The sequence below is a fragment of the Rhamphochromis longiceps genome, linkage group LG8 (genome assembly GCF_057381845.1).
Source record: "Rhamphochromis longiceps isolate RC_006_pf linkage group LG8, R_longiceps_female_GT1.1, whole genome shotgun sequence".
In the NCBI taxonomy this organism is placed as follows: Eukaryota; Metazoa; Chordata; class Actinopteri; order Cichliformes; family Cichlidae; genus Rhamphochromis; species Rhamphochromis longiceps.
Window position 1 is genome coordinate 33,996,465 of NC_140564.1, and position 14,183 is coordinate 34,010,647.

Below are 14,183 nucleotides of genomic sequence, written 5' to 3' on the forward strand. Positions count from 1 at the left end.
TTCTCCTTATGGGGACCTGATATGTTTAATATGCTGCTGAGAATATAGCCCAGAAGAAGCTATAGTATAGCTTTTATTTTGGAAAGAGACATTTCTCTGTAATAAACTCTCTTTTCCAAAGCTGAGGGATTCCTCTATCAGATAGATTTATTATTTTATTACTTTGTTGTTTCAGCAACATTAAATTTAAAAACTGTACTTTTGAGTTAAAATATATATTTATAATTTTAATAAGTGACAAATTAAAAAGGCATGAACATTTTTTTGTATCGAAACAATATCAAACCGTGAATTTTGTGTATCGTTGCACCCCTACTGTTTACATCTTGTTTGAGAGCTCTGGGCATTGGGATCAGTTTTTCTTTGATTTCACTCTTTGTTTAGTGCAAGTTATTACTCAGGAGGTCAGGAAAAGGTCACGATTTAGATAAAAATGTGCCTGTTCATATTAATCCATTGATATACCCCTGATACATGTACAGTGTTTAAATGATGGCACAGCGTATGTGTATCTCCAAGACTCATCTATTTGCCATGCATCCTGACTCCTTCCCTACAACCTTCCTTCTGCATCATGATAGCGATCTTCTTCTGAAAGCAGATGGAGTTATAGAGCTGTTTTGGATGTTTGAATAGACGGGTTCATGCTGTGATCTCCTCCCGGTCTGCTCATGGCTGAAGTCACGAGGTTTCAGTCTGTTTTTTTCTGTCAGTTCAGTGGAAGAAATGTTGATTTAGATAATTGTTCCCTTTTCGGTTCCTGCTGAAGTTTGAGCTACAAATACACCATCAGTGAGTTATGCATGTAAAAGAGATCTGAGAGCTTGCTGCTGATATTCCTGCTGTGTGCTGTGCACTAATGGCCCTTCGTATCTTGTAGACTTTTGCTGTTGATGCATATGTTTTTCACAAAGGCAGGACACGTGGGGTGGTTGATGGAACAGACGACAGATGCCACACAGCCGTCACTTTGACATGTAAAGACTGTGTTGATCAGTTTGGGCTCAAGTGTCTGTCGCTGGCTGCTGATTGGCCACGGTCGTTTCTTTACTTTGTATGAGACTGCAGTAATGTCTTAGCACATCAGCAGTTGTGTGTATCTGACTCCGTGTTGTGTTTTCATCTTTCAGATATCCGCGGCCTGCAGGGTTTCCTCGACCAGACGTCCCGCCAGGGTGTCGACGTGGCGTTGCAGAGAGTGGACAGGAACATCAGTAAAATCTTCACCAACCTCTTCACCACCATGAGGACCGAGGAGCTCAATCGGTACAGAGACACACTGAGGAGAGCCATCCTGCTGCTCAGCCCACACGGAGCGCACACATTTATCCAGCAGGTCGGTCCAGCTCTGGTTTTTCTGGTGTGTTTACTGCAAAAAGTCGCCTAAAAATGCAATGAAGTGAGCAGATGAGTGCGATCAGTGTGTGAGTGTGTTGTGCTTAATGTATCTGAAGGAAACCACACGGCCCCTCTGAGGTCTTAGTAACACTAACTTTATATTTAACCGTGTTTAACTTTAGATTATAGATTTTTCTGTCAGTTCATTTTTTTCCCTCCTGATTTCAAGACTTCAGTTTTTGAAATCTGCTCATATCCTCTGACAGCAGAGGGTTTAACAAACACCTGCAGCTTCACAACCCTGCACGTAGAGTCTGCAGCTTTTAAAATACATCAAGCTAGTTTGTCACATAAGAACTGCCTAACAATCCAAATCCAGGCGTTACTTTTTTCAGTAACGAGTAATCTAACTAATTACTATTCCTATCGTTACAACGCCGTTACAGTTACTAACAAGGAAACACGGTCCGTTACTATTTTTCAACAAACAGACGGTTGAAGCTGTGTTCAGGTTACCGCATCTTATATCAGTTGCAGGAAGTAGCTGTAAGTAATCTGGACGCTACGGCTTTAAGCAGCTGCGCTCCCGCGGACGGTGATCACGATCAGTTTCTGGCACAACAGCTGGAGCTCAGGGGGCAAAACAATCACATGAGTGCTGCTGTTTGACTGAGGAAGAATAAAGGAGTCGTGGTCAATCACATGACCACTTAAAGACAAAGCAACAAGGTGACATATACCAGTTTATAAACTGTGTTGATCGGCCAGTAAAACCAGAGTCATGATAAACAAGACATACGCTGCGTTTGTTCCTCAATAGTTTTGTCACGTTTACTGTCTAAGGACAGCAGCGAGACCTCTCTGCTTATGAGCAAAACAAACAAACAAACAAACAAACAAACAGGGGAAGTTTTATGAGTGACGTCGAGAGAGAGAGAGCAGAAAAAGAGAGAGCGAGTTTTGAGATGTGAGCGATTTGTGACGTTTAGCGTGTTTGGAGTGTGTAGTTCATGTGTAGTTAGTGTGTAGTGTTGTGGATAGTTTTGTGTTGTGTGTCAGAACAATGAGGCGACTGCTGTCTCCAGGTAGAAACAGCAGTGACACACCTGCTGCTGTCAGACCTACAGGTATCAGGCTGTGATGTTTCCTTTATAGTGGACAGAAATGATGTTTTTGCAGAGGCACAAATAATTTGTGGCATCTTATTGAAGAACAGCTGATTGTTCTGTAAACAGTTTGAAATGGTTATTAAAAAAAATCAAGGTAAAAGGTAAATGGATGCAAATAACTTTGTTGTTTGCAAAACTTGTGCATATGATTTTAAATTGACAATTTATATTTTCATTTAAAGTTATGAAATATGATCATCAAACATGTTTGTGGTTGTTACAGTAAAAAATATAACTTTTTCTACTCTGATTTCATGTTGTTTGTCTGATTTTAGATCAGTTGTGTTAATACAGTTTGTCAAAATGAAAACATGACTGTAAATTCAGACACGTGAGGTTGTGCTGAAAACAATGAGACCAAACAAGGCAAAGTAAATCGTTTCTATAGGTGAAATGTGGACGAAACATCAGAGTGGTTAAAAATGGCCGATTATACCCTGCAGGAGGAATCCGACCAATCTTAAGCCCGGGAGCGAGTGCTTCTGAGTGCATGTCTGCAACAAGTGAGCGAGTGCACAGGGGGCAAAAATATTTGTTGAAGAAATGAGTGAGTGCATGCAGGAAACAGCTGAGCTGGTGAAAAACACGGAGCATGTGTGCAAAGTAAACTCGTCTACAAAGTGGAAAAAACCCAGCGTGCAAAATAAGAGCAGAGTGTGACGCAAACACCTGAGCGTAGCTGAGCAGCGAGCCGAGGGGGCGCGTGGCGGGAAAATAGTCTGCAGATGGATCAAAAAATAATGAGTGGCAGTAACGAAGGAGCGCGTGCAGAGGTGGAGCGAGTGGACGTGAAAAATGTGTGTGTGTGTTTTTCTGTTTGTCCAACCTGCACGTCCACGCGCACCGCCGCGATCACTGATCATTTGTAAGCCTGTGTGTGCCCAGGTGTGAGCGGCCACCTGGAGTGACAGATGGAGGCTTCTGACACACACACACACACACACACACACACACACACACACACACACACACACACACACACACACACACAGCTGACTTTGTGAATTTATTTGTGTCCTGTCTTATGTTTCACAGCGACTTTTGTCCGCGGATCAAACAGCCGTATGTATAATTTGAATTATTTACTGAAGCGTGACTCTGTGAGTGTGTGTGTGTGTGTGTGTGTGTGTGTGTGTGGGGGGGGGGCACGTTACAAACAGCAGCTCAGGCTCTTTATCACAAAGTTTGAATCTGTGGAACAACTCGACAATTCAACCTTCTTAACACGCACACACGTCAGCAGGGTTTATGAAGAAGGAAATGAAGATGAGCTACTTTCAGCCGCAGCAGGAAGCTCCATCAGATGAACGTCACCCGGCGGATCCGTGTATCCTCCTGGGATCGAACCAGAAATATCGTGCCTGTGAGGTGAACGTGTAAGCCGCTGCACTTAAACTATAACAACAATAACTCGGGAGGATGATGAAGCACAGAGCAGTGTAAGTGATGAAAACATCATTAGACGTGCGACTTAATAAAAGGAAGCATCAGAGCGAGGAGACGTCGAGTTATCAGCAAATCTCCTCCATAGATGTAAAAAGTTAAAGCTGCTCCAACGTGTTTATTCTGGACCCTGCAGACGGGAAGCAGAGCCGCTGGAAGCATCCTCACCTGCAGAGCAGGATTTCTGGAACGTTTGACATGCATTAGCATCATTTTGTGCAGCTTTAACGTTTTCATCTCTGTGTGGAGACAATAAAGCGTGTTAACATGATCATGTAAAGGAAGAAAAGTATGAAACACTTTTCAGTGATCCTCTTTCTAAAAAATCCAACGTTTGTGTGCAGAATAAAGACGAGCGAGAGAAAAGTAAAGATAAGAAAATGAAAATGAGGGAGCAGGATGCACAGAGGACGAGAGAGAAATGAAGGAGAAGCAATAAAGAAGGTCAAGAATGAAGATACAAGTTAAGGATGAAAAACACGAGGAAAGAAGGACAACGGAGGAAAAGTGTGAAAAATAAAGAATGAGAGAAAGATGGAAGGAAAAGGAAGGAAGAGACGAACAAAAAACAATAAAGAAGGAAGTCGTGTGTGTGTGTGTGTGTGTGTGTGTGTGTGTGTGTGTGTGTCTGAGCACATGACACAGCACCAAGAACCTGCAGCTGATCAAACAACAAAAGCTCTGATCACAGACGCAGTTTGATCTTAAGGCTTGTTCATGATCAGAAATGAAACTGTATTTTTGTGACTTTCTGCCTTTGATCCGGTCAATATTTATCCGGGGCGAGTGATCATAATTCATATGTGATTGTTGGCCACACACACAAAGGAAACCAGTCCGGTGACAGCTGTTACTTGGCAGTGAGAGACGCACCGTGCAGAGCGGCGACGGGGAACCAGCAGGCGCTGCAGGATGACGGCTGCTCCGTGTGCTCGGAGCACCGGCTCTAATCTTTGGTGTTTAACATCTGAGCTCCATAATCAAGCTTACTGTAAGTGTCAGTCGTTACAGTGATCACAGGGTGATACAAGGCTACGTCATAAAACCCCCAGTTTGCCTCTGTAGTCAGTTGCTGCTCTGAGTTATTCTGTACACACTGACCTGTGAGTGTGGAGACAGACGGAGAGGGACGATGGCCACAGCTGGAAGCTTCTTATCTGAGAGCTAACAATGAGTAGGTGTGTTATAAATGTCCCGAGCTGTCAGTCAGCGGCTCGGCCCTCTTTATCTGCACAGATGAAACAGTCAGACTTTCCTCCGCCCGCTCGCAGCACGCTGATAACAAAGCAAAGAACGTGCGACCGTGTCGGCGCTCTGAGGCCGAGGCATTGTCAGGGAGAAACACGGCACTCTGGGAATTCAGAGCGCAAAGATGGAGGGAGAAGCAGCTGCTCCTTTTTAAAATATCTCACCTGCACAGTGTGTTTCTGCTTCTTTTTACTTTTATGCTGCAAATAGTTCAAAGAGACTCGTTTCACCTCTGCGTGCTTCATCAAACCCTCGGACGTGCACAAGCACGGAGGTGGAGGGAAAAACGTAGCTACTAATCTGAGCAGAGCGATTTGTTGCTTCAACACTTAAAGATAAACTGAGATTATTATTAGTTCACATTATTATAGCAGCAAAGTGAAAAAGGAAGAAAATAAAGAGAATAAAATGTAAAAGAAAAACACCGAACAACTACAGAGAAACACTTCAAATGTAAATACAGTAAACACACACTAAACACACATGCTGCTGTGTGTGTGTGTGTGTGTGTGTGTGTGTGTGTGTGTGTGTGTGTGTGTGTGTGTGTGTGTGTGTGTGTGTGTGTGTGTGCTTAGACACTTCTCTCAGGTGTGTTTAACTAATAGTGCTAATGTCCATGGTTGACAGCATGTGTCTGTAAAAGAGTGGGAGGCTTGGGCTCAGAAACACAAATGTGTGTGTGTCTGACTGTGTGTGTGCGTGTGTGTGTTTGGATGCTGAGACATTCATTAGCACCGCGACATGATGGCGTAGGAGGGTGAGACAGAGCTGAATGGAAGTTGCACTCTTCAGTAATGTCATGGAAACCTGTTAAAGCTTTGCCAAGTTTTCACACTGCCAAACACACACACACACACACACACACACAGTGTATCCATGAATCTTGCAGCCAGAGCTTGTTCCTTTCAGTTGCGTTTTTCCTGCCTGCTTACAGTCGGCGTGGGACAAACTCGGTCTCCTCTCAGCATCTTCATGTTGCTCTGAGCTCAGAGACCTGAGAGCTGCAGCACACACAAGTGAAAGACGTGAGCTAGTCTCTGCTAAATGTGACTGCTGATCACATTACGAGTAAACCTCAGGATGCCATGACCTCCAGCACGCTGTGAGGCGTCTGCAGCCACGTGTGAAGTGGCGTAGATGAAGATTAGCACCTCCCAGTCTGAGAAGGGTTTTAGTACCCACTCCAGGTCGGGCCTGAGTTGCTCCTCTGATTGGAGGAGTTAAAGTATGGGGTGACGGAGCGATCGGTGAAGAGAGAGCTAAGTGTGAAACGGCCTGTTTGCATCTCTGCCTTCACCTGTGGTGATGATACGATGGCACGTCCTCCAGAGGGTGCCCCCGCTCTGCTGCAAAGAGGGTGGAGGCTTTGGGGAAATCTGGGAAAGTGAACGGAGCAAGTTTAAGGTCATTTTCAGGATTTCAGGTCTGCATACCCTAATCTAAATCTACTAGCAGAGCACTTATGAGGCATGTGAATGCATGTAACAGACTTCATTTCAAAGGATTTTTTTATCATGTGGCCCAGACCCTCACCCACCCTGGAGCTCAGGGTTTGCTCGCCTTGTAGATGTTAAGAGGTAAAAGTCGGCATTATAACACCTGACGTGTTCGTAGCTAATGAGTCCGTGGCTTTGATGACAGCGAGCCCCTCTCTCTGTAACTGTGGTTCATTTGCTTATAGAACAGTTAACATGACCTTGTCGTTATCAGATACAGGTGTGTAATCATTCAAAGGTCCGCCTCTCCTTTGAACAAACACTGTTAATTATCTGCACATTAGATTCACCGCTGAGGGTCACCCGTGGATTCGTCCTCCGCTACACTGAACGTGGAGTTTCGTTCCAGCCTGTGCTGTTTGATTTCACCTGCAGCTTCGTGCACAGGTTTGTGGGTGCAGCGTGGTGAGCAGGGGATTGATTTGTTAGATGTTTGGCGGTGGGGTGGAAGTCTTCTGCTTTTTTCCTATTTTAATTCTAAGACTCGGTTGGTGTAGCTGCTCAGTTCATCGTCTGTAGGAAAAAGCTCTTTGAGCTGCTGCTTCTTCTGATTTGTGGCTTCTTACAAACACAAGGTGTGATCAAGAGGTGGGCGGAGCTTCTCCACCGTCTGTGTTACTCAGAAAGGAAACATTTAGAGATGCACCTGTGAGCGATTGGCTAAAATTGTAATCTTTGGTAATATTTAATATGAAAGCTTAATTTTCATAATGCAGCACAAACATGTAAAGAAAAAACAAACATTTTTTCAACGTGATCTTCCACTTCCAAGATGTTTTATGCACTGTTAGGTGCATGTAGACTGTGAGGCTGTGCCATCGTTAAAGTTTGGGGCTAAAATGTAATAAAAGCTGCACGCAATCATTTCATAAACTCTGATTTATTGACAAGCAAACACTGAAAACATGTCCCTGCACATTCTTCAAGCGAAGCAGGCACCATTGGGGAAAAGATGGAACCATCAGTGACGTCATACAGACAATAATTCAGCCTGAGGAGGAAGCTGGATGGTGGTGGGCTGCCAAGCGGCTTGCAGGAGGCACCTTGCACGACTGCTGACCTCACTCTCAGCAGAACGGTGTTGATGAAAACACCGGCAGCCTCAGCTGACGCCTCCGTCGCTGCTTCGGCGGAGCAGAAACGTCTTGAAGCACGTGTCAGGTGGCGCCGGCGCTGCTCTGTAAATCCTAATATGTGTCATTTCTTTTTGTTATAACAACGATGGCGGCATCACGAGGACGCTGCGCTGGCTTTTATTAGCGCCTCCATAATTCTCCGTCAGCTGTGAGTAGACTGTGTGAATCATTACAGAGTGTGTGAGTCCACACACACACACACACACACATGCAGAGGTGCGCACACTGCGAGCTGCCATGTGTGCAGCATCAGTCCCTGACTCTGCTCTGTCTGCCTCCTCTCTTCCTGTTATTTACCTCCAGGCCTTGAATTCACCTTGTTTCTCACTATATTATTTTATTTCTCCTCTTCTCTCTGACTTTTATCTGGTGGTGAAGAGTATGAGACAGAGAGGATAAATCACCAGAGGAGTGAAGTTTAGATTGGGAGGTGGGACGAAGCTCTCGGTCGCCAGAGGAGACACGCTGACTGACGGGATCCTATCACGCTGCTGAGCAATGATGGGTGACGACAACTACTGTGTGTGTGTGTGTGTTACATGTCCTCGGGGCAATAAACCCTCCTACAGCAAATAGAAAATGACCTCAGTAAACACAAACAGCCATTTTCTCCTCAGACTTTCACACTGTTGTTTGTTCTCCTCGCTAAAGCGACGCTGTGAGGTTTTTTCTGATGGTGGAGAAAGAAATCTGTGCAAAGGTTTATATTAAACACTAAAAGTAAAGAAAAGAAGCTTTACTATTAATTCCATTAGTAGATTTGTAAGCTTTTCATCTTTGCACAAACTATTCTTCATCTTCCAGGCAGCCTGACAGATGTTTCTTCCATGATTTCTCAGACCTCAACGCTCCTCACGTCTGGGGAGTCTCTGTCCATGAAGGATCAATTATGGAGATGTGATTTAGTTTCACCGCATGTACTCACCTGTGTAGATTCAGGGTCACTCAGACTTTAAACTCTGATCATCACACAAAGACTGAGTCACGGTTTTGAGGTCTGTAATGCCGTTATGGGTTTTTGGATTTCAAGTGAAGTGGCTTTACTGTCATTGTAACCAGATACAGTGATCCAGCACACAGTGAAGCGCGACTACGTTCATCCAACACCACGATGCTACTTATGACACGTAACAGGCAATCGACACAGTAACAGAACAGGACGATACAGACACACAGTGCAGTAGAAAAGTGCAACAATGACAGTGGGTTGTGCAAAAAACTGAGAATTGTGCAAAAAGTAGCTTGATGTATTAAAGTGTGCGTGAGACTGAGCAGATTTCTGATCCGTCCTCTTCTCATATTTGTCTCAGTACTTTAGTTGGATTATTAGCTCTCTTAGTCTCTTCTCTGTGTTTTCATGAAGTCAGCCTCTGTCTCCATGTTTGTCAACTCTGTGTCTCAGTATTAGTTATTTCCTGTTTTATTTTGGCGGTCTCTTGCTCTCATGTTGCGTCCCGTGGCTCTGTTACTGACAGATTATTCATTTTTGTGGTTTTTGAGTTCCTTGGCGATGGAGTCTTTGAGGCAGTCGTGTTGTCTTTGTTGGTGTTTGGACCTCCCCCGTGGCGATGACAGCGTGTCGCTGAACCACACTGCTGTTGCTCAGCGTTGATGCTCAGCGTGCTACACAGCCCCGCCCCTTCGTTGCAAAGTTTGAACTCAAACTTTTCCAGCTGAGGAGCATTTCTAACCTTTTATTGTGACGATTAGAAGCTTGGCCGTCTCCTCCTCTCCCGCCGAGACATTTTGCTTTGCCTGGTGAACAACAGGTCGGTCTTAATTGACTTGCCTCCTGAAACAAAAGTTAAAAGGTTGAACACAAAGAAACCTTTGCACAGTCAATGAGGCTCTTTCAGCGTTACTTTGACCTTTTGAGTTTCAGAGTTTGGTGTCTGAGGAGAGTCGGTACAGTTTCTGAGAGGCGAGTCTGTCCTCAGCACGACTCGGATGCAAGCGGCAGCCCAGCTGTTAGGCTTGTAAATTCTTGGATTAGAGAGCTTTTAAAGACAAGGTTGCTAGTTCCACTTTTCGAGCGTGTTTCTTAATCATCGTTAATCGCCCTCAGATTTGTTTCCCCGTCAAGATGGTCCTCGTGGGACATGAGAGAAGGACGGCATCGCTAATGAAGTGCAGGAAAGGAGGCGAGAGGAGAATTCAAGAAAAGGAGAAACCCTCTCCGCCTCCATAGGAAGCAGGGAACAAGGAAACGAGGAGAAAAACCTCTGACACACACACACACACACACACACACACACACACACACACACACACACACACACACACTGTGTGTAACTTCAATAGAACAAGAAGAGAGAAAAGGAGACAAAGGAAAAAATCCGAGTTTGATCTGAATCTGAGTGAGGAGGAAACTTGAGGAATAATCAGGAACGTCTGCCTCAGCGCGGGACTAAAGAAGAGTCCTGTTAAAGCTTCGTGTTTCGAATGATTCAAACATCCATCGTGGAAATGAAATCAAACTTTGTCCCCATAATGAACTCCCACTGAGTGATGGATGAGTGTCAGCGTTGAACCTGTCTCAGGTTTCCGTCACGTTTGGTCCTTAAATCGGCCGATGAGGCGTCACGCATCCGCGCTCGTCTCCTGTTTGTCGTTTTTATCCATCTTACGAGGCTGTAAAGGCCGACACTGGAAACACATCAGCAAATCTGTGACTCATCTGGAACCAGGCTAGGTCTTCTCCGTCCACGTGGGCCGGGGGTGAAAGTTCACCCTCTGATCATGAAAGCAGCAGCGCCACACAAATATTCTGTAATAACGGGCAGCCATCGCAACTCGAAGACGTGCTCGCCAAGAACAAATGAGTCAGTGTAATAACGGTCTTTACAGCAGTATTTGTGTTCAGGCTCGTTCTGTCCGAGGTTGGACTCTCAGTTATTGTTGTTCGGCCCCATCATCTTGTTCCTGGCAGCTCTTACTTCCGGAGCCCCCGATAACAGGAAGTGCTTCTTTGCTGCGAACCTGACGCGCTGCCGTTGTGACGTCACATTGCTGTGACTTACTCGTCCTTCTGTGCGTGTTGTAGCGGTGCAGGTGATGCGGCGAGACCGTAGACACAGCCGGCTCGCACACTACAGACGTGGCCTGTGCTCCGCCCACTACAGACGTGGCCTGTGCTCCGCCCACGGAGCTGAGCACATAAAAGCTTACTGTGAATAAAACACACGTGTCTGTGTGACGTGGTTTTCGTCCCCGATGGGAGGATCAGACTGAAGGCCGATGTTCTTCCAGTCCTGCTTCTCTTCATCGATCTGCCTGTTTTTGCTGCTGCTGCTGGTGATGAGGAGAAACTCAAGTTACCTGTAGCATCAGCTCCTCTATTTTTCCCCTCACTGTGGTTTCAGTGGTTGCCATGGTTACGTGGCGAGCTGCGGCAGCGAGTTCAAGTAGTTGAACCGGGGGGAAAAACAGAGGAGGAAATCTGTGGCTGTCTACGCCCCTCGGTGTCCGGCCTACACCGACCCTGTCAGCAGCGGTCTGCGGACGCCGTCGCAGCTTTTACCGTCGGTGACATAACCGCAGGACATCACGTGCAGGGCAAAGAGCGCCTGCATGGGTGCGTAGGGAACTTTTTTAAAAAGGTCAAACGTGAAAGTGTTTGGTGCCTAAAGGATAAGATCAATAAAATCACGTGAAGAGCACTTTCTTCATAATAGTCTCCAGCTGTTGGGATCATCTGGCGTCTAAAGTAAAGGAATTCTTTCAAGGCCTCTGACACGGATAACCAGCAGGAAGTGGACTGACGTTCGGACACACAGTGGATAAATGTAACACATGCACGCTCGTGTTAATGGGTGTGATGGCACATCTGGTTACTGGCTTCGTGTTATGTTGTGGTGGTTTATACGTGTTTTATTTCGAGAGGTGGCTTTCGTTGACACGCGTGACAACAGTGATCTTTATAACAGAAGCGATGGAGTCCCTATGCAAGACCGACTCCACCCATTGGTTAGTGAGGTCCTGTCGTAAAGCCTCTGAGCATGTTGGTGATGTAGGTGGCTGGATGTGCAGAGAGCCATGGGGCTGCCAGACGGACCGATTACTCGCTGCATAAATACTTATGACTGACGGCTCGTTAGCCAATCAGATTACCCGGACTAATCGAGCTTTCTGTAATAAAAAACATAATTGATGAAATTAGCTTCACGTGGTGTTTGTGTTGTATACAAGTTAGCAACAGATGCCACAGACCCAGCTTATTGTTGAGCGAGGACGGCAGGTGGGATGACTGCCCCTGCTGGCCGAGAGAAAGAATGCAGGCTGAAGGCTCTTCAGCTCTGGCTTCACGTTTCATAGCAGTGCTTCCTTTTTATCTTTCTATCTTCTGACAGGAACTGTGGAGAAATAAAATAGTGTTGCCTGAGTTCAGGGAGAACATCAAATATTTCTTTGGGTCCTCTCCTGCAGAACCTCACGCTCACAGATTAAAAACATAAAACATAATCTGGGCTGGGCATGTGCAGAAAAGGTCACTTTGACCCTCTGGTACTTCTTATCATTCCTGTCACTCATGCTGTTTTCTCATTTTTTTTAACAAACCTTCCAGTTTTTTGTCTTTTTTTTAACAGATTTTTGTTTATTCTGCTGCTGACAAACCAGTTAAAGCTTCATCAGGCGAGGAGAGAGGGCAGAGTGACATGTAGCAAAAGAAAAGCGAGTAGTCATCCTGCGTGCAGCACGATAATTGATCTCACCCACATCACCTCTCTGCTATAATTGGAGCGCTCACTGTAAATGCCCCGGCCTCTGTCTAATTGCCTGGAAGGAGGCGGAGGTGAAGAATACTTGACAAGCATTAGCGCTGATTGGAGATCAGCGCCGCAGACGTCAACTTTGGCTGGTCGGGTCACAGCCTTCACGCAAACTGAGATTATAGAGCGAAAGGTGCATGCGTAATTTTGAATGCTTCAGGCAGGTCGTTGCTAAAGGACACGCGTTAAAGAGCGAGGAAAAGATGCCAGTTTTGTCTGAGGACTTGTTGGACGGGCTGACGCTGTTCTGTGCAGACGCTGAGAAAGAATCAAGCATAAAAACGAGGAAGGCACAAACATCCTGATGACTGAGAACACTGTGAGACTTCAAACGCTGAGCCAAGCCTGTCTTTGGCTGCTACAGCTGAAGGTCATGCTAGGGGGTGCCTGACTTGGTACATGGGCAGAGGACTGGGGAATCTCCCACACCAAAGCTAGCAGCTCCACTTGCAACATCTTCACTTAATGACCCTGATTGCTGAAAGCAGCTGAGGTGAGTATGACCAGGATGGGTTGGGCCCACTGCAGAGATGATGTATTTTGTCTGTCCTGGTAAAACGTCCAGAAGTAAGACACGATGATACTACACTGATGCACTGATAATCGAGCAGCATGGTCCCAGTGAGGCTCCTTGACTGGTGAACATAAAGTAAAAAGTGGAAGAAAGTAGCTTAACTAATGGACACAGTTTTACTTAATGAAGTCAAAATATCGAGTGAGGAAACGTGAAAATCATTCCTCTGGGATAATAACTGCCTGCTTTTTAATTTTATTTTGTAGGAACCTGACTTCCTTATTTTAGGAATCTTATCATGTCACTTATAATGACGTAAGATGAGAGGGCTTCACTGTCTGCTGTCAGTGGTAGGACGGGGGGATATCACCGTAATGCAAAAATACATAATGACTGTAGAAAATTAGTCTCCCACTTATAAAGTAAATAAATGCATAAGGCTCTGAGCTGCACACCATCCAGGAGCTGTACTGTGTGCAGCCACTGCTTAGATCAAATATAGCATGTGAAACTGAGCTGATGCATTTGCATCTAATCTATATTCCCGTAATATTCCACTCCATCCCGTCGACTCGTCGCTGTGAAAGTAGCAGCACGTCACTGCCAAAAAGCTGCAGAGACGACCCGCTCGCCCGTGTTCACGGCCGGCAGCCGATGTAAGGGCATTCGCGTGACAACCTCTCCCTTGGCAGCGATACGAGATGGATGAGAGATGGATAGGAGATGGGCTGACGTGTCGTTTGTCACTGAGGGAGCGGTGGCGGCGGGTGCTGTCATTTGTTTGGCTGGCGGACAGCGCGGCTGATAAAGCAGCGGTCTGACAGGGCTAATCTGATATCGGCCCGGAGAGCCGAGGAAACCCAAGGCGGCGCCCGGGGCAGTGAGGTGCGGGGAACGTATCGAATCATCTCTCGGAGCACGAACTGTAGACACGCACCTGTGCGCCGACGAGGGCCGAGTCCTAAAGGCGAGTCAGTTTTTTTAATGTAGGAATAAAGTTGCAACTTTCAGCATTTGGTTCATTTACCCTGAAATAACGGCTGTTACCACGGCAGCTGATGAGTGCTGAC

The 14,183-nt window shown here is 45.8% G+C and overlaps 1 protein-coding gene across 2 annotated transcripts in view; it reads left to right on the forward strand.

The window, feature by feature from the left end:
* The window catches only part of LOC146664350 (glutamate receptor ionotropic, delta-1-like), a 612,588-nt gene that overhangs the window by 429,111 nt on the left and 169,294 nt on the right, over positions 1-14,183 (forward strand). For both annotated transcript variants that reach the window (XM_085417191.1, XM_085417192.1), the window contains exon 4: positions 1,131-1,336. In XM_085417191.1, coding sequence (XP_085273317.1) covers positions 1,131-1,336 — 206 coding nt within the window. The remainder of the gene's footprint in view (positions 1-1,130; positions 1,337-14,183) is intronic.